Source organism: Parasteatoda tepidariorum, chromosome 6, assembly GCF_043381705.1.
Source record: "Parasteatoda tepidariorum isolate YZ-2023 chromosome 6, CAS_Ptep_4.0, whole genome shotgun sequence".
Classification (NCBI taxonomy): domain Eukaryota; kingdom Metazoa; phylum Arthropoda; class Arachnida; order Araneae; family Theridiidae; genus Parasteatoda; species Parasteatoda tepidariorum.
Genome location: NC_092209.1, coordinates 73,412,481 through 73,434,011, shown reverse-complemented (window position 1 = coordinate 73,434,011; position 21,531 = coordinate 73,412,481). Strand labels below are relative to the sequence as shown.

The window sequence follows — 21,531 nt, the reverse complement described above, 5'->3', positions numbered from 1 at the left end:
TATATATAAAGTAGGCATATTAGTGAACGCGTGACCTATGAGAAATAGCTACTAGAAACAGACAGAAACACTATCGAAATCTGTCAAGTCACTTGTGAAGAAAGAAGGATAAAGAAGCATCAAAATCAATTTATTGTCCTGTTGAAGCTTCGGTGTTTCTAATAATCGCCTTTCAAACCCGTTTAATTTCAGTATGAAAGTCGAACATGTTTTTATATTTTCAGTTTCGCTTTCCTCCTTAGTGACTCAATAAATTTTGGTAGAGTTTTCGTTATTATCTCACTTAAATATTAACTTTTAATTCTCGGAAAGTGGTAATTATGAAAGTGGTTACATTAAAAGTGGTAATTACGAAAAAACTTTCAGATTTTGATGTTAATGTCACGCATAAATAGAGTAATTGTTACAATAATTTTTATTTTCAAAATTAGATGAAAAAGGAGCTAAAAAAATATTAATTAGGAAGATTACTTAAAATTACATTTTCACATTTTTGAAATATGAATTATTGACAATTATGCATTTAATTATTTTCAATATTTTATTCCACAGTATTTAATTAAAAGTACGCAGTTAAAAAAATAATATTTCATTTCAAATCAACAAAATCTGCCATGAAAAAGAAAGAATCACTGTTCCAAAACTACAATAAAATATTTTTTAATGCCAAAAATGCACATGGATTTGTTAACTTAATCAAGTTATTGCAACGCTGTCTTTGAGAATCGAATATCTATTCCGTAATTACAAAATTGTTTTGAACAATCAGCTTAATAATAAGTCAAACTAAAACACTTTACTGGAAATAAAGAAATAAAACGTGTCTTTTCGTTTTTTCATTATTTTGTTCTGAAATTAGAAGACATTGAAGGCCAAAATCGAGAAAACACTTTTAATTGGAAAAGTTGTTTTTCTTCGAAAGAATACGTGTTTTTGCGGTAGTAAATATTTTTACAGTTTCTGTCTCATTTTTCCAAGAATATACTGCCAGATATAAATTATGGATTTAATATATTTTTATTACTATAAGAAATACATTATTGTAGTCGAAACGTCGCATATTTATCACACAGACAGAAACATTTGAAGCTAAATAAATTAATTCATTCCACAATCTTTGAAATAGATTATTCTTTTTCATGTATTTATAGGTAGTATTCCGTATATAATACAATTGTATAAATTTGAGGACCATTTATTGCGTTTTCCTCTGAAATACATTTTTTATGCATGACGCTAGTTACGTCCTAATTCTATTGATCCAATTAACTTTTTATTACAAATTTCATTAAGTCGCTTTCACGTCTTTAACAATGGAATCTTGAAATCAGAACTTTGACGATTTTCTGACTTGGTGGAATCGTCGCATTTTAACCGAGCTTCTACGCTTCTTGACAATATGAGTTTTAATTGCCTCTCTATCACTACAAGTCGTAGTAGACAAGTAGAATCTATTCATATAGTAGATTCAATTTCATGGTAAATTACCATTTTACCATGAAATAGAATTTATTGTTAATCAAGGAACCAAAGACTTTTCGAATAGTTTGAGTTCTCTAATTTGAAATAGATCTCAGCGCAAATTCACAAAACAATGCTTGATTGTCTCGATTGACAACAAACAAAAATGTTTTATCACTTCATCGACAGCTTAACGTCAATCTGAAGTCTGGCTACATTCCGAATAATAAAGAGCTCAAATTTCAAATGACCATATATGCCTGATTTCACTTAAAAATTCGATCCTGTATTGATTTTTAGAAGCAAATTTGAACTCTATTTCATCTCTAGCTTATTGTCAATCAGAATTCCGACCACAATACAAAATGGCTTATAATATTGAATTAAAACTGCCCTTATATGCCTGATTTCTAGGAAAAATTCATTCATTATTTGAATGTTAAAAGCAAATTTGATCGTCATTTTATCAAAAAATATTATTTCTTGTCATTTAATAAGAAACTAAAATTTATCTGCAATCAAAATTCCGACGAAGCTCAGATTTAAATGCAAATTTCAAGTGTCTCCTGACTGCTACAAGCAAAATTTATCGTAGAGAGGAATTTATCACCCACAGAAATCTCAACTCCTGTTAAGGGCATAAGGAGATTACACTGTGATATCAGCCTTTAGATAAACTGTAAATATATACTCTCTAAACCATTAGCTTTTTTTCCCTTTTAGATTGTAAGTTCATGCCAGTCATGTACTTGTAACTCGGGAAGAAGAAGACTCCACGTTATCTGTGCTTTTACATAAAAAAATATAGCGTATCATCATTTGAGCTATTAGGCTTGGTTTACTATCCCTTTGAATCAATTTTTTGGTCATATTTAATTGGGTACTTTTAAATGACGTCACACATGGTTGACGTCCATGATTGGCTGCTAAATAGTGACATAAGCAAATGTGACGATTCAGCAGCCAATCAATTTTGACACGTGACGTCACTTGCTGACCCCTAATTGTTTTCTCACCCTCTACTTCAATCACAAATCTCTTATTTACGTGTTCGGTCAGATTGCCCACCTTCATTTTCTTTGTATTCAAAAAAAAAAAATTCAAACTAAAGTCATTTTTATAACAAATTTTTTTTTAAAAGTTGCGTTTTGAAGTTTGCAAAAAGTGGAACATGTTGCATTGCTTGTATCACAAATAAGAGAAACAAAAAAAAAATTTAATTCACATACAGTTATTCAAAGATATTTTCATTGCTTTATTCTTTTATTTTCAGATAGGAATGAGCAGTCTCTGAATATTATTCTGTGAGAGATGCTTAGCTGGAGAATATATCTAACAAAATTTCTCTTAATATTTTCAAATCACGTCATAGCCTTATAATCAACACCAAGCCATAGGCAGACACCATAACATACTCCTTTTATGAACCTTAATTATTTCGTCAAAAAATGTTGCATTCTCATTTTTTTTCCCTCTAAATTACATTGTACCGTTATTTAGATATAAACTTTAAAACAATTTAGAAAAGAAATAACTAGAGCAATTTCATGGCAGAAATTATGTTTTGCTTACTTAGCACAAAAAGCTTACAGTAAAAATATATCAAAATCAGAAAAATAGCTTATAGCTCACATAGAGGATTTAGAGCGTACATAGAGGGGATATTATGATTTCAAATAGAAACTGAAAAATTGCCGTTAAAAATTCTAAAATTAATATTAGATAAGTAAAACAAGTTGAGAAAGAAAATGTGTGATGAAAAACATCACAAAACATAATTTTAATTTCTAATTAAGGATGCACGTAATGAAAAATTTAAACCTTATCTGTTTCATAAAGTGTAATAGATGTTTTAAGGGGTGATAGAAGTTTATTACGAAAGTATTTGATCCCACAATTTCCATTTCACGTAAGACAAAATTATAATTATTTTTCCCTTTTTTGTCTAAATTAAAAACGCAGTTCTTAAAAATTTTATTTTATTTCATTATTCTTAAGGAAAATATTAGAGAAGAACTTTAAGCCGTGGTGCAACATAAAAAACTACAGATGAATTAATAAGCAAACTACAAATAAATTGACTTTAATTAAAACTCTAAATAAAGTGGCTAAAATTAATTTCAGGTGTTGCAACTGTTGTGACAGAAATAAAATACTTTTAAATTTTTCGGTTTGCAAAGTGTTTCATAATTAATAAAAATTAATACATTTCATTTACTCTCAAGCTTTTCGTGATCTGCCTCCAAAGAACCCACTGTTCATAATTACATTAGTACTCTGATTTGGAAACAGCAAGCCTAGTACATTCTTTAATATTTTTATCTCAGGCGCTATTCTACTGAGTCATAATTGAATTTATGACAAAAAGAATAATAAATTCCGAAACCTCATAATCTTGTGTAAACCAACTCCCGCAACAAGCATCGGTACAAAAGTACAACAAGAATCGGTACAACATGCATCGGTATCGCATCTACGTAAACAAAATGAAGAAAAAACGAGGAAAATCTTACACAGTTAACCTCACTGCAAAAGGATTTTAACCCACAATCCGATAATCACTTAAATCTAACGTCGATCAGCACTGTCGTCGGTACAAGACAATATCAATATATGAATTTATCAATCATTGTTGTTATTTGTCCCTAGAAGAAATTTGAAGAAAATTATGTTTAAATATAAATTAGATTTGTCTTAAAATTACTTTTTATGAGAGTAATTTAATATCACGTCTAATTAATCTTTAAGCTTGGTTAAATCTAAACAATTCGTTAGAAGGTGTTATATTTATGATGTTGCTGGTGCCACGAACTTTCATTATCTTTTAGTATGGATTTCCTTAATGAGTTTCTTAAGAACGCTCTTAATGGTCATTATAATATATTCATATAGTCTTCGCATGGGTACACTGTTTTTTAGTTTTCGATTCATATTCCCTTAAAAAAAATTTATTGTTAAATTTTTTTAATATGGGTATGTGACCTTTATTTGCTATTCCAAGAAACATTACGGACCAACTATTGTTTCAATATTTAAAGATATATTTCACAATAAGTTCATAATAAGACCACAATTTGGTATTTGTATAAAAAATTGTGTCGTTTTCTTATTTGTTTATTTTACTTGTATGTAATAATTATTTTGGAAAAATTAAAAAATTGTAGTTGTGAACGCAGATTACGCACTAAGCTGAGCGAAAAGCAATTTAGCATTCAGTTTACACAATATTTATGCTTATTATTATGTTACTATTATGTAAATTTATATTTATTTTTTTAAATTGTTACGATAAATCTCTTTGTGTTACAAATTTATTTATTTCAACGTATTGATCATCATACAAAAACATCAATTCCCCAAAATTTTAATCGGTGTCCTTAAACTTTCAATCAGTTCTCGTAATATTTTTATAAGTTCTCTTGCTATTTTAAGCAGTTTCCGTACTACTTTAATCAGTTCTCGTGTGTTATTTCAATCAGTTCTCATAATATTTTAATTGGTTCCCGTAATATTTCCATTACGGTCACTATTTCGTCATTTGTGTTCATGAAAAATTATCGACCAATGAGGGTTAAAAGAGAATTTTAACAAAATTGTGCTTAATGCAATTTATTATCACTTCACAAATAAAAACAGAAATGAACATAATTATCTGAAGCATTTGCATGCTTTAAATTATTTTTAAAGTTCACAGAATAGATTATGAAAAGCAAAATTTCCCAAATGTCCACGTGTCTGATAATGTCAAACATTTATTTTAACATCTCTGAACGTCTCTATTAAAGCTCATTTGATATGCAGCTAATCTTTTTATTTAATTTTCTAATAAAAGGGCGAATATTTAATAAATATAATCAAAAAGTCAAAATTCAACATTTAGCTCTTTAACAACTCTAAATGCAATAAAATCAAAACTATTTCAATGGAGTTTTCACGTTTTAAATGAAATTTAAAATTTTTGAAGGACATTTTCATGCAATATCCGTCCTCCCTAAAAAACACATAATACTTTTCTTATTTGTATGAGCTTTTATTTATAAGTTTAGAACATATAACCAAAAAAATATTTAAGAAATCAATTTTTTTTTTAAATTCTGTAATAATGCTCACTTTTTTGCAAAAAGTTTTTCAATATTTTTTAATTTTATCTTTTCTCGAAAAAGAATATCATTAGAAAGCTTAACTCTCAAGAATTCAAATAAAACTAACTTCAAAAATATTTTTAAAATATTCAACTATCCACCCAATAAATCTTTTCATAAAAATATCATGGTTTCCAACTGAGAAACTCATTGTTTGTTAGTCATATAAATTTAAAACAAATCTTATATTGCTCTCATATTTCCAACACTATTTTCTAAATATTCATGCATAAATTTTATCGCGTGTTTACCATGTTGAACTAGAACAAAATTAATCATACACGACAGGTAGGAGATTAAGGTACAGTTCCGTTTTTCCTTGGCGAGTTTCTTTGATGACATAAAATAAAAACGCGGTAAAGACAATTTAAACTCCAATCACTCTACTCATTTCTATTTTCTTCCCGAAACAAAATTTTTCATCAATTTAAAAGAGTGAAAATTTAGTTTACCACCTATTAGGAAAATAAATTACTTTTATAAAAGAAGAGGAAAACATCTGTTTGGATTTTTTTATATGTTTTGGCTTGAGATTTTTCCTACACTTTGACATTTATACTACATATTTTTTTCTCTTAAACTTTGACCGTAAACTGTCGATAGATTGTTCTTACATTTTGACCTCAAACTGTATACATATTATTCTTGCACTTAGACCTTATACTATAGATATATTATTCTTAAACTTTGACCTTAAACCATCGATAGATTGTTCTTACATTTTGACCTTATACTATAGACATATTATTCTTACACTTAGACCTTATACTATAGATATATTATTCTTAAACTTTGACCTTAAGCCATCGATAGATTGTTCTTACACTTAGACCTTATACTATAGATATATTATTCTTAAACGTTGACCTTAAACCATCGATAGATTGTTCTTACATTTTGACCTCAAGCTATATACATAATTATTCTTACACTTTGACCTTATACTATAGATAAATTATTCTTAAAATTTGACCTTAAATCATCGATAGATTGTTCTTAAATTTTGACCTTAAAGTAGTAATAGCCGATGTACGTGAGACGGAAGTGACGTCATCGCTCAAAGTCAACCGGAGCTTATTTCTGCCCCAACCGGAAGTTGCTTATATCTGCCAAACTGGATGTTGCTTATTTCTGCCCCAACCGGAAGTTGCTTATTTCTGCCCGTCTTAAATCGAAACTTCGTCTGCAGCGTCATGGGGAGCTTATTTCTTTTTTTCTTTAGCCTAAATTATTTTTAGTTTCGGTTTCTGTTTTTAATATTGTTTCGTTTTTTAAATATTATTTTTCATTTATTACTTTTTTGAGGGTGGCAACACATAATAATTTCAATATTAGTTTTTAAAGGATGGCAACTCTTAGGAGAGCTTCTTTCTCCCCGGTTGCTGTACTATAGTAGGGAGGGGGATATTTTTTAATTTAGTTTTCGTTTTTTCGTGGTGGCAACGATACCAATCCTGCATCACTAGGTTTCGTGTGACGTCACAACTACTGTTGATAGATGGCAGTGAGTCATTCTGACAAGATATAGCAAGATAGGTCTTGATCTGTGACGTATGTATGCTGAATTCAGTTCCCTTCACTTATGCTGTTGAGTTGTGAATCACGTGACTGCGTATTATTTTTCTCATTGGCTGTTAGAGTTACTTTTTTGAGTTTGGCAATGATTAGAGAGGACTTTGAACTTCTCCCCCCACCGTTTATCACAAGTTCCTTTGCTCTGGTGTGTGTTGTTGCTTTGTAAAAGTATTATTTCTTAAATTTGTTTTAGTTATGGAAGCCAATTCTTCATTAAAAAGAAAGCACGTTGAAATTCAAGTAAGTACTTATTACTTTNATAGTGCTATTTTGCACTGTCCCGCAGTGGATTGATCGTAAAGACGTGGCTCCCAGCAGATCACTGAAGTCAAGCCTCACTGGCTGCGGTCAGTGTGCGGGTGGGTGACCACTTGGATCAGTCTTCGTAGGAGCCGAGGATGTGCGGTATTGGTCCTCGTTAAACTGTTCTACCGTAAAATGCTCGACTTCGTGTGCCGGTCGTTGGGCTACCGAAGCCGGGCTGCCATCCCCTCTGCCGAGGATCAAAATTCTGATGGCATGTCTTCAAATCATTCTCAGGGATGTTTCCCAGACAGTCGCCAATAGCCCATTGTGCAGCTCTAGTGCGACGTAAATGAATTACAACTACAACAACAACTACCATAATTTTAGTAAATTTTGCTTTTTTTCTAACATTTGTAGAATCGAAAGTCCTGTGGTCAGTCATTGAGCAGAAAATTTCCTTCCCCTTCAGATCTATGTCAAAATTGGCCTCACGAATGAGTGATGCCACCATGTATTCACGGGATTCTGACCTGAGACGTACTGTCACCCTTGCTGTGCTTTCTTCTAAAAAAATGAACCCTCCTGACTTAATTCGTAAAAAGCCGATGGCTGACGAGTTTCGCTTGTCCAAGTGTCATTAGAAACAGCAGAGTATAGTGTGTGTTAGTGAGTTATAAATTAGCGTAGAAATAAGTTTAAAAAAAAGCAAGACTTTGGTTACTGTTGCGGCACCACCTACATACTAGATTGTCACAGATAGAAAGTGTCGTTAAAGAGGAAACACTTATCTTCTGCGAACGCGATCAGAAAGGAACAATTACACTACCGTCCAGCTTTTTGTGAGCTGCTCATATTTTTATGTCTAAGAATAATAAGTGTTTGGTATTATAAGCTGTTATAAATATGTAAACCTATTAATGTATAAATAAATGTGTATTCCGAGGTAAGCATCTTTCATTGATTCCTGACGCTTTACAGTTACTACCATACACTTACTATTATTTTATAAAGCTTTCATAGTAAGTTGTTGTATTACAGAAAGTAAAGAAATATGCGATATATTTCCAGATGCCTCTACCATCTGGAAATATTGTTTATTACATCTATTATTCCTTATATTCGCGATTGAGAAGTTTTAAGAATGCATTTAACACAACATATGAAGGAAAGAATATTAGAAACAAATTGCTTAACATACATTTATTATATTAATGACAAAGTATGAACAGTGAAGTTTAACATCAAAAATTAAAACTTACACAAAATAGATCTTGGAAAGAAGATAAAATAAATTAACATATTATAAATACATTTAAATAACAACATACATATAATTAGTTTCTACGGGCTTTTTCAGACTTTTTTAACAACAAACAACATCATACATAAAACGCGAAAATCATTTATAGTTACCATATATTTAACAATTTTGTACAACTATATACAAATCCAAATTAATGTACACGTTTACGAGCAATTAGCATAAATAATGTTTTTAAGATATTTATTTTTTTACGGATATAAGTTTTAACACTAATGTTGTAATTTAAGTATAATCACTTGCGTAAATTTCTGCGTCTTTCTGTTCTTGCGTCTTTCTGTTTTCAACTTCACTTAAAATATGCCGTTTTGGGCAGACTAACATATAGGGAAGCCTAATAATATAAATCTATCGAATATAAAGGAGCTTAGGTACTATTAGGATTGCGTATATAATTGCGTAAATTATTAGAACGAGGTAGGGAAATAATATAAATCTAAGAATGTAAAAGATATTAGGAATAATGTTTAATAATATACTTTCACGATAAGACAAACTTACAATTGGAAACGAACATTTTGAGCAATACAATTAATGCAATGTAATAAAAAGCTTAGTTATTGTTTATTAAATCAGGAAACAGAATCCCAAAAGCAACATTACCTGACACGGTATTTGCTATTGTTTTGTAGTATTTTTAATAACTCAAAATCGTATTTTTCAAGTAAATTGTAAAGAATATACAGGGTGATTAAAATGAAACTTTACTCCTGTTCTAGTGTACGAATCTGGAGGAGACCTCAAATAAGTACATGCTTTGTTCTAGATAGCAGTGTAAGGTTGATTTCAATATCAGCAACAACCTTTATCGCAAAGCCAAGGTTTATAAATTATAAGCAAATAAGCCTGAAACAATATAAATTCAACTATGCTAGCTAATGCTCTATGAGTTTCAAACTAAAATTGCTTAAACAATTATGATTAAATCTGCTTTTAAAAAACAAAGGTAAAAAACCTTCAGAAATCAAGGATTAATCATCATTCGCAAATCAATAGAAGAAAGTGTTCTCAAATTGAGGATAATTTTTATTTTGTATTTTATAACCATTGTTGAACTGCCATCCCAGTTTTTGGGTTTACTACTAATGTTCAACTCCGTAGCCTAATAATTTTTAACCCAATGCAGAAAACAAGGAAACTCCTGGATCAAGCATTCGGAGAAATGTGCCTTCGTGGAGGACTTTTTGATGAAACTAACCCGTATTTGTGTTACAAGGAGAGGAAAACCACGAAAACCTCTCACGGTTAGACTGACGGAAAGGGGTCTCTATCCCATGATCCGCCTACCCCTTAGGATATTGTACGTCAGCACTGTGGTCTGAGCGAGACGGGTGTGAAATTCGTACCGACCAGCCGTCGCTGGGATTCGAACCCATTTACCTCATTTAGAGGCGAACACTCTATCCCCTGAGCCACCACGGCTCTTTCTAAGTTTATGTTAGAATTTACGTGCTCCACTGTATCAAAGTTTATTTGAGCAGGATTTTATATACTTTCATTAACACTTTAAAAGTGAAAGTTGGCTTGATCATTAAGTTTACAACACAAACAAATTGTTACATTTGATAGCCTGGACAAAGCTAAAATGAAAAAAAAAAGATAAAAACAAGGTTTATAGTACCTGTAAATAAAAGCTAAAAAAAATGAATCTTTTATAAAGGATTTTGCATGCCTTTATTCAATCTTTAAGATAACGAGCTTTCCATACTAATATTTCAACGAAGTTTTAAAAAGGTATAACCAGTCAACCTCTCTATGCCTATCAAATACAAATAAAAGTACAACGCTGCTATCTGCGTTAGAACAGGCGGTCGAGGTTTCCATCGTAAACTATAGTTTGAAATTGAGCCGGCAGGTGGCGCTATAACAACGAGAAGGAAAATGGTAAGAAATAAAATAACAAAAACTATCGTTCTCTTCCCGCTGCAATGACTAGTGAAACAGTTTTCTCTAATTTACGAGTAATGTTCTTAACTGCATTCTGTATTTATGACATTCTGAATTTTGCGCTCTCTCCTTACGTTTTTTTTTTTGTGTTCACCGGTAAGCAAGGAGTGTTGCAAAAGCACTTCTCCCATTCAGACAAAAAAACTTCTATAATCAATCTTGCTGGAAGGCCGGGACAGCCTGGTTGGTAGGGCACTCAGCCCATGTTCAAGAATTGGTGGGTTCGATCCCCGTGTAGTAAATGGTGACTGATGCACGTTAAATCTGTCGAATCGCAAAGTCCTCCATGTGCCCATAACAAATCAATACCTCTCGGGGTACTGATCCAGGAGTTTCCTTGTCTTCTGGATTGGTTAAAAATTACAGGGGTAGCGAGTTGAACATTAGTAGTCGTAAACTCAAAATTTTGTCGGCTGTTCAACGATGGATATAAAATCTATCTTGTTGAGTAGCAAGTCCAAAATGCGCATTGCGAAATTGAATGCGCCATTCATTTCTGCTCACGATTTTAGCAGTACAGCGCGATCCATTGCAAAAATTCCAAACTATTTTTTTCAAACGAAAATCTCAAACGCATTTGAAATTCCATCTAAATCCGTTCAGTAGAACTCAAGTTGCGGGTCTCTTAGTATTCTGCCAATTTCATAAATACTTATGAATAAGGAAATTCATATCTTAGAGTGATTTCTAGTAAAAATTAATTCTACCATTTAAGAAAAAAATCTTCCCTTAATTCACCAACCTGCTTCTTAAAGTTATTTGGCGAACTCAAATTTTAGTAAACACAAACACAAAACAGTTGCGCAGTGACCTGCACAGCGCTCAGTTTGCAAATGAAGTCTAGTCAAATGCTCAGAAAGCGAATCTCTATTTATGTATACCCTGTACAAGGAATGGCATGGCTGAATATGATTTATGATCTGACTGGAATTATTTTCAAGAAATTTTTAACGAATAAAAACACCGAATTAACCACCGAAAAATTAAAATTTTGCCTTAATAATGAGGTAAGCCTCCATAAAGTTGACGTCTTTCTCAGACACAGAATTATTTAACTCAGTATTGAAAAATAAAAAGTAAAAATGCTTCCTTATTAATCTGTCTCATCTGCACGGATTTTATATCAAGATCCATAGACACAGAAGCATAAAACTCATTCTTGGACAATTAAAAATCTTCGTGAATGTAAAAGAACAAGCTCCATACAGTTCACTTCATTATTCATTGACACAAATGCACAGAACAGCAAAAAGTAAAAACTCGTCCGGAATGAGAAAAGTCACTATAGAGTTCACGTCGATATTCTTAGACGCAAAAGCATAGAAATCATTTTTGGCAACAAAAAAAAAAAAAAACTCTTTTTGAATAATGAGAATAGTCACCATATAGTTCGTGTCTATATACAGAAGAAAAATCTGATTAATAAACAATGAGAAATAAAAACTGTTTCTGAAAAATGAGAATCGTCTCCATGGATTTCACGTCAATGTCTTTGGACACAGAAGCATTGAACTTATTATTGGGCAAGAAAAAGTAAAACCTCTTTCTGGATAATGAGTATAGTCACCATAGATTTCATGCCAATATCTTAAGACATATAAGCATAGAACTCATTATTGAACAATTGAGATTCTTTATGAATAATGAGCGAAGTTTCCGTGGATTTCAAGTCGATATTCTTCCAGGACCCAAGGACAGAGCTCTGAATTCGGTTGCGTATAATTGGACACGAAAAAGCAAAGACTTTTCCTGTATAATGAGAATCGTCTCCATAGATTTCATGTCAATACCTTTAGACACAGAAGCATAGAGGTCATTATTGACCAATTACTCTTCGTGAATAATGAGCGAAGTTTCCAACGAGATCATGCCGTTGTCCTTCCTGGACAACGGAGGCAAGGAATTGAGTTCGGTTGTACAGTCAATGGAATTCGCATCTCTGGTGCTTCTTCTCCAGGGCCGAGCCGAATAATCTGCACCACAGTCAGTAGACTGCCTGGATCGACCCATTGACATCTCAGAAGTGGTGGTAACGGACGTCGGATGGACATCGAGGGAGTAGCGCAACTTAAGACGATACATAGATCTTCGAATCAAATCAATTACCTGTAACAAAATACATTGGAATTAATTGAATGCATTTCGTCAGTATCACGAAAAATATACCAAAATATTCTTACCGAAATGAAATAGTAAATTTTTTTTTTGAGTATTACGTACAATATATGGAAACTTTTTTAAAACAAAATCCAAATGGTAAGCGCCAACATTATTACGTAAAATGTACGAAAACTTTTTTACCGAAATTTAAGTGGTGAATTTGTTTCGTCAATAATAAGTAAAATACACAGAATTTTTACTAAATCTTAAAAGTAATTTCTTTTTCGTCAAACATTCGTAATATAGATCAAAACTATCTGCAAAATCCATTGTAGTGAGTTGATAAAATCCATTCTATTAATATTCTGTGGAAGCTCTTTTTAATTAAATCTAAATGGTAAAATATGCATCATTATTATTACGTAAAATGTACAAAAACATTCTTACCGAAATTTAAATGATAAATTTGTTTCGTCAATAATAAGTAAAATACATAGAAAGATTTTTACTAAATCTTAATATAATTTTTTTTTTCGTCAGACATTCGTAATATATACTAAAAGTGTCTGTAAAATCCATTCTCTAATATTCTGTGAAGTAAACGAAAATTTTATTACCTAATGTCTAAATCGTTATATCAATTAGTCAATATTACGTGAAATTTCCGTGTAAAGCGTATTGAATTTACCGATTTTCCAAAATGTTACGTATAATGTACGTATCATGCTACGTGCGTATTGCCGATAAATCTAAAAATGAGAGAGTTAAACACACATAATCAATACTGATAGAATCAGTAAAGCAGTTGAAAATAAACTGGCAAAAGGATATATTGATTTAAAAAATTGTCGCTAATGTTAAGATGCAAGAAAAATAACGGAAATTACTTAAATAACTTAAAAAACAATTTAACCATCTGCAAAAAATTTTCATATGATAAACAACCGTTTCGTTGCTATAAGAACTATCAACAGTAGCATAATGGTTTTTGCTTAAGAATGCCGTTTTTGGATTGTTTATGAATGAATTTACTTACAACTTAAAGAAACTCCTACTTATTGGTAATGAAAAATTCTCACATCGATATTAGAAGGAGGGCATTCAAGTAAATTAATCAATATTTATAAGTATTACTTTTGAATATTTATCATAAACAAAAATATAATTTTTTTTCCAAAAGTTTCGAGTGTTCAAAAGCGTTTAAAAATGAAAAAATATTAAATTAATGGCTACGTTTTTTGTCTACTGAAAGCTTATCTTTCTGAGTCCTTTTAGACCATGTTTCATAAACTAAAACTAGAAATGGCAACGACAAGAATAACTATTGGTAAAAACTAATTGTAGCAATATTGATGTTACAATTAAGTGCCAATAATTAAGCTGCAGAATATGTAGCGGATCCAAAAGGAGGCAAACAAAAAGGGAAAGAATCAATAAAAAAAATATATTATGCAATAATTGCCGATGCACTGAGATTATTTGCAGCAAGTTTAAATGGGGTATCTAAGAACTATAATTTAAATAATATAATATCACCGGAAATATGAGTAACAACTAAATCAAAAATTTAAAGCTATGTATAAAGTGCTATTTTAGCGAGGTATCGTGTACGCTGAGAAAAATGTATAAACGTATTTTTAGTACCAGAATTATGATTTTTTTCTTTACCAGAAATGTCTATTATCATACAGTACGATAATTTTACCAAAATTTTTCCTCCGTATAGTTAAGTTTAACACGAGGTACCTTATAACAAAAAACTAAATTCAAAAAAATCGAAAAAAGCAAAAATAAATAAAAAAATTATTCCATGTTTCAATTCTGGGGAATCATATGAAGAGGAACTAAATTATAAATTAATTATTTTAATATTTACTTCCTTTCTGAACCATATATCCATAAACTCAATAATCGCAAGCAAAAATGAAGAATGAGCTAAAAATATATATATAATAATTAATGTCTAATGTATCAGGTATCAAAATTAATGTACTCTTACTCTAATGCATTTAGGACATATTAACCCTAATTTAGTTAGTAGTTTTATTTAGTTAGTAGTTTAACCCTAATTTAGATAGTAGTTTAGTAGGTAGTCTTATAGCTGGACCAAAAAGAGAGTAAAAATTACAATATCACTTTGCTCACCAAAAATTACAATAAAATAGCAACATCAAAAGTATTTATTTTTCGTCGCTTACATACCGCAATTACAGATCACTAAATAAACAAAATTTATTATTTTTTTTATTTGAGAAACATACGAATTAAGCAGTAAGCTAAGTCACAAAAATAAAAATGAGTATCGCATCTACAAAGCTTTTTTAATAAAATTTTAAATTGCTAAATATTAAAAATAAACATACTGTTTTATGGAGCGAAGGGTGATTTCTTGCTAGTCATGTGATCTGAACGCGTGGATCGGCGAAATTCTGATGAAGCTAATAACTTTCTCCGAACTTGCAGTCGGTGGAAGGAACGCAAAAGTAGACACTGAATCTAATTGCCAAAATAAATAAAAAAAATATTTTAAACTGAATCATAACAAAATAATAATTGGGTTAAGAATAATACTATAAATTAAGGAAATTGTTTCAGTTTAAACCTGCGTTATAAATTTTGAAAATTCGTTTAATGAAATGGCGTTCGAATTTAAATATATATAAAAAAGAGAAAATGAAAATATTTAGAGACAATTATAAATTAAGGGAATCTGAATGGGGAGATTCTGATTGGAAATGTGCTCTGCTAAAAGCTACTTAAAACATTGAGTGCAGTGCTTCAAATCATAACAATAAACCATATTTCTTAGCCTGCCAAACATCACCCTAAAATCAAGTATCTCAAATAAGTAGCTTTTGAAGAAAACTTGTGTAAAGGTTTGCTACTATATATACAAAATAAAAATTATTCTATCTAATTTCACATCTTTGTCTTTGGCATAGTACACTCTATAACAAAAAAAAATCGACACACCAAGAAGCAATCATCCGATTCCTTTGAAATTTCGTATGCATGAATGTTTTGAACAGATATGGCTGGAATGATGCCGACTGGGGACGTATCCCGCTTCCAACTGTGTCCTGACGATCATCGAAGACGTGTTTGGAGACGCACAGGTATCTTTTCATTATATTGAGATTTTGTATACCGTTCGTTTGTATGTCGCCTTATTTTATCATCTGATAATCTGTCGTGTTTATATCATGACTTTATCCTCTGTTTATTTTACAAGTCAATATATAATCTGTTTATGTCTTGATTTAATATATCGTTTGTTATGTTGTTAAGCAGAATTACTTAACAGCATAACAATATATACAATAACGCGATTTAATATANATTGATTTTTAGTGAAATCATATTGTTTCTTTAAGACAAACTTTATTAACATTGCTTACAATTCACAAATGATCGCATCTTTTAATTATCATTTTTGAGTGGAAAAATATCCAAATCTATAACATTTACAATGGGATTATGATAACTAAAGTAAGATACGAAATGTTTGAGTTCTATTTTTTCAATATTTCTTGCAAAAACTCCATCAATGGTAGTTCCCCCTTTGATTGTTGGATCATTCTTACCATTTATCATTTCCAATCTAAATTTGTCTTTAAGGAAGGTTAGCAATGTTTCAGCTTCAGACAACGAGAAATTCACATTAAAATCTCCTGCAAGGATCACAGGCCGCTCGTTGCCAGGGTAGCGTTAAACGTTTAACGCAACCAAGTCGCATTAGAAGTTTCACTTCAAAAAAACGTATTTAAATAAAACTATATTCGAATTGGAAGATTCATGGTTTTGGCGCGATGCCAACTATAGTTTCCATTTATGCTTTGAATCCATTTACAGAGGATCAAAATTGCGATGGCATGTCTTCGGATCATCCTCAGGGACCAGACCATCTCCAATAGCCCATAGTACAGCTCTATAGTGCGACGTAAATAAAGTATCTATCAATCATTTATATTCTGGCGTATCAAAACTTTTCTGCGAGCATTATTTTTTTAAACTTTTGACTTCAAACTTGGTGATAATTTAATTCCACTAGATTTTATCAAATACCAGCTATGAAAGAAAAGGTTCGTCTTAAGGTGCTTATTACAAAGAAGCATGAAAGCTTTCTGAATTAAATTGATTTATTATTACAATTTAACGATATTTTCACTCAAAAGAAAATTTATATAAAGTGTATTCATAAGAATTTTCAATTCCGATGAAGATTGGACAAGAAAGGGGGAAATGAATCAGACGGAACGAGGTCACCAAGAAAGCAAGGTGTTTTTCACACTTCTCACATCTGTTTTCATTTAAATAATTCTCCACAAAATTTGATGTCAATACAAGTAAAAAATATACTATTGATCTGAAAATGTTAGAGTTTCATTTTATTTCATTTATCTATTTATTTTTAAATGATTCATACTATGGGAAAATTTGCCGTCCTTACTTATGATGTGCAAAAATAAAACATTTGCGTTCCTTCCTTTAATGGGGTTTAATTTAACCCTCCAAGCGTTGAGCCCCTGAGTAATTAAATAATATATATTATTCCCATCACGTACAATTCAATAACAGAAACCGGTTCTTTGCAGGCAAGCCTGCATCCAAAAGTTCGGAAAAGCCGGCACTAGCTCTCGGAGGGTTAAAAATTATTTTAATAAATATAAAGTTATTTTAATTGTTTATCAGTAAACTTTAAATATAATTTGAATTAATTTTGGTAGATATTTCGAATCAAACGCAAAATTTTCTGTTAAAAATATTTCTTTTGACTAGTGTCTTTCTCATTGATTATTTAAAACAAAATTTTAAAAGTACAAGACTTAGAAAATACTGATTATTTGTCCTTTCTTTTCCTAAGCTAACTTAAAGATTAAGAAAAAAAAACAGATTTAGGCAAAAAAATGTTTTTAAGAAATCAGGTTTTACATTTTTATAAGACAGTGATAGAAATTTTTCAGTCTGTAGAACCATAATCTTAAGAACTATAATCTTAAGAACTATAATCTTTATCCTTAATATGGTGTCCATAATTAAATCATGATGTAGTTATAGACACACACGTCACCATTGTAATCAAGTTAAAAAAGGATAGCAAAACAATCCTTTTTTAACTTGATTACAATGATTCAACTTAAAAGAAAATATTATAGTTATCGCAACTTTGTAAGTTATTATGGTTTTAAGTATTAATAATAATAGGGTTAAATTAATCACTCTTTGAGTATCGACATAAAATATGGGTACCTGCAAGTGACGGCGTGCGTGGGTGTCGAACCTGATTGGCTGCTAAATGATGGCTTTTGTTTATGCCACGATTCAGCAGCCAATCAGGTTCAACATAATATGTCGCTTGAAGATATCTGAAAACGATCAGAAAATTTATTTAGGGGGATGATAAACGAAGCATAATAGCTGTTACGATAACACGTCATCTTGCTTATGAGCAGTTAACTAATTTCAACAGTCCTCTTTTTCCTATGTTGCATTTACCCATTTTCCTTTAAAATACTATAAAGATTAATTACTAATGGTTAATCTAATAATCTAATATTTAGTACTGCGTTTTAATTCTTGCAAGTTAGTGTTCAAAAAAAAGAATAACGACAAAAAGAATAGAAAAGAATAACGATTCAAAGTTTCACAGAAAAGCACCGAAACTTGTATGAAAATATTCCCGTATTGTTTTATTTTTCTTAAAAATTTTACATTTTATTTTATTACATTTTAAATTATAGCATTTTATTACATTTTATTTTATTGCATTTTAAATTATAACATTTTATTACATTTTATTTTATAATAACGTTAATTTTCTTTTCAAATATAGTGCAAAATTTTTTTTTGATATAATCTAAATTTCTTTGAATTAGTCTTTTCATCTATGCATCAACACTGCTTTAATAAACGCTAAAATAAACACTTTCAACTGTTCTTAAAAAATAAATACTTCCTTAGTAACTATTGATCTTATGAAAATGTTTCATAAAAACTAAAATTTCCTGTAGTCTGCATCCAGTTTATCCGTTCTTTGCCACTAACACAAAAAAAATAAATTTTTATCGAAAAAAAAAACTTAAAAACAATAGAAATCAATTACTTTGCTAAAATTTGGTTATTTTACCTATCATCAACTTTTTTTAATTTGTTACTTTCTAGTTTGTTAGTCATTTTAATCACATTAAGTTTTAATTAGACTGAAAAGACTAATAAAAATGTAAATGTATATGCAAACAAAGAATGTAATTTTAATAAACATACCTCTCCGTTTAAATAACAGAATATAAGAGAGACCAGAAGACCCTGTAAATAAAAAGAAAAAAAAAATGAATCAATCAACAAGAAAAACAAATACGAAGTGGAAACTCTAATAGCCGTTTATTTTTATAGGAGACGAAATGCAAAGAAAATTTTAAATTCATTTTACCAGCAATTAAAAAAAAATCTATTTTGAAACAAGAAATTTCACTTAAAAGTTTGAAGCAATTTGCGAGTAAAATATATACTCTAAAATATGAAAATTAAAGAATAATATATCAAAGTATCTCAAAACAATTTAGTCACAACACGAAGCTTTCTCATGAGAGTAGATGGCCAAGAGGGATTCATAATGGATATTTCTTTTTTAAATATTTGGGGCACATTTTTCTACTAAATAGTAATAAAAATGATGTGACAAAGCAATATTTGGCACAAAACAATTTAATTGAGACATACATTTTCACTTAAAGTATTCTTAGTAAATTTGCATTAATAAGCAAATTTACTTTATCAATTTCGTATAAATTGATGCTAAACTAACATTCACACAGCATGTAAAGTAGTGTCCATAATGGATTAAAGCACATTATGGTCCTTGCATGTAAAGTGGGGTCCATAATAAATAACTTTAAAAAGAATTTCATTGTTTATTATTTTTAATATGCTTTAGTAAACTTATTTTTAATTATTCTAAAAACAAATACCATGGTGCATAGCAGTGAAATATAAATAATAAAGTATTATCGAGTGAACAGATAATAATTCATAATTTTTTAAAAATAATTTTTTTTTACTGAAAATAATAACTATTTTTCTCAAAATAATAATTATTTTCACTCAAAATAATTATTATTTTACTCAAAATATTAATTTTTTATTCAAAATAGTAATTTTAATAATTTAAATAATTAATAAACAATTTTTTCATAATAATTAATTAATATTTTTTTCTCTCAAAATTTAAAGTGGATTCTAATATGAACTCCACGAAAGAAAAAAAAAGAAAACTCGAAGCATTCAAATAGTTTTCGAACTGTAACAGTATTTTTCGGTACCTACATATACGTTTCTCCTACACGGGGACCAAAAAACTGTGCTTATTCCTGTATTCGCGTTGGCAACAACGAATTGAAATACCGAAGTTGCCAACATGAATGCTTAAAAGTTTATATTTTTCTCATGAGGACAGTAAGAATCTGAAACAAATATTCTATAAGAGTTACCAAAATGTTTCGATAAGAATGCCAAAAAGCTCCGTAATTTTTACCGATGCGGTATGGACATAATTTTGGGTAAAGTTAGCAATAAAATATGCTTTTACTATAAGCAATAAAATTCGATAATTTTTTCATGGCACTTTAGAACATATCATACAAAACACTTATTCAGATAAATTTACCCTTCAGTTACTAAACTTTTGGAAACAGGAACTATAATATTGAAAACCAGAATTTACGAAAAACCATTACCATACGAATGGAAAAGTAAGCACATGAAGGATTTAAATACCGTATATTGTGGTTTTATTAATCAGAAATATGAATCTTTTTTTTTACCAGAAATGTTATTTTAATTAATGGTAATTAATTAAATTAAGGTAATTTTAGCAGAATATTTGATGACTGTGGGAAGAAATGAAAGGTTAATAAAGCATAATTCATAGCAACAAATAGCGTTCGCGATTAAAATATTATTAAATTGTATGAAGTTTCATACTAATTCATATTAATCATTACAACATTTAAATTCGTTTCATTTTACTTTTTGCTTAATTAAAGGGCTCCCCCCATCTTCAGTTATTATTTTTCTATATTTTTAAAAATTATTTTGTCAATATTTCAGCATTTCTCTTTCACTGTCTCAACATCTCTATTTTTTTACCACATTTATATTAACTTGCCTTCGTGTATTTCTGTGCGGGTGGAATTTTGTAATCGATTTTAAACTAGCATCCCGACTAAGTACAGACTTCAAATTTGGCACATAGTTCAGAATTAGATGACAATGCATGAAAAAGAAGAGAATGACGACATACAAAGTAAAATAAAATTAAAATTATGGAAAAAATTATTATTTTCGCGATTGTCTTTTGTTGTCGATTCGATTATTTCAAATTAGTGTCACATGTCAGTTGAAAAGTTTTGTGTACAGTGAGTGAAAAAATTGAGATTTTGGAAGTGAGTACAAAAAAAAAAATCAAATAAAAAATAATATTTTTAAAAACCACGTTTTTGTAGTGGAGAATAATAATTAAAGAATAATAATTTGAAAGACGAAAAACGTGGGGTGCATTAAATACATAACAGTACATATACACATACATATACACATTTTCTTACTCATACACATGCTCAGCCACATCCACATCCACATGCACATGCATATACACAAACATATTCCACATCCACATTCAGGTACAATTGCAACTACAGATACACATACACATGAGCACACATACACACACTAATATAACAT

General features: G+C 30.0%; 1 protein-coding gene across 2 annotated transcripts in view; it reads right to left on the bottom strand.

Moving 5' to 3' along the window:
- Nucleotides 1–8,609: 8,609 nt before the first annotated feature.
- LOC107439555 (calcitonin gene-related peptide type 1 receptor-like) overlaps nucleotides 8,610–21,531 on the bottom strand; it is an 87,607-nt gene continuing 74,685 nt past the window's right edge. Inside the window, exons 11-13 of one of the 2 annotated variants that reach the window (XM_071182620.1) lie at nucleotides 19,057–19,098; nucleotides 15,156–15,288; nucleotides 8,610–12,798 (exon numbers count right to left, since the gene is read on the bottom strand). In XM_071182620.1, coding sequence (XP_071038721.1) covers nucleotides 15,160–15,288; nucleotides 19,057–19,098 — 171 coding nt within the window. In that variant the 3' untranslated portion in view covers nucleotides 8,610–12,798; nucleotides 15,156–15,159. The remainder of the gene's footprint in view (nucleotides 12,799–15,155; nucleotides 15,289–19,056; nucleotides 19,099–21,531) is intronic. The other variant, XM_071182619.1, reaches the window with a different exon arrangement.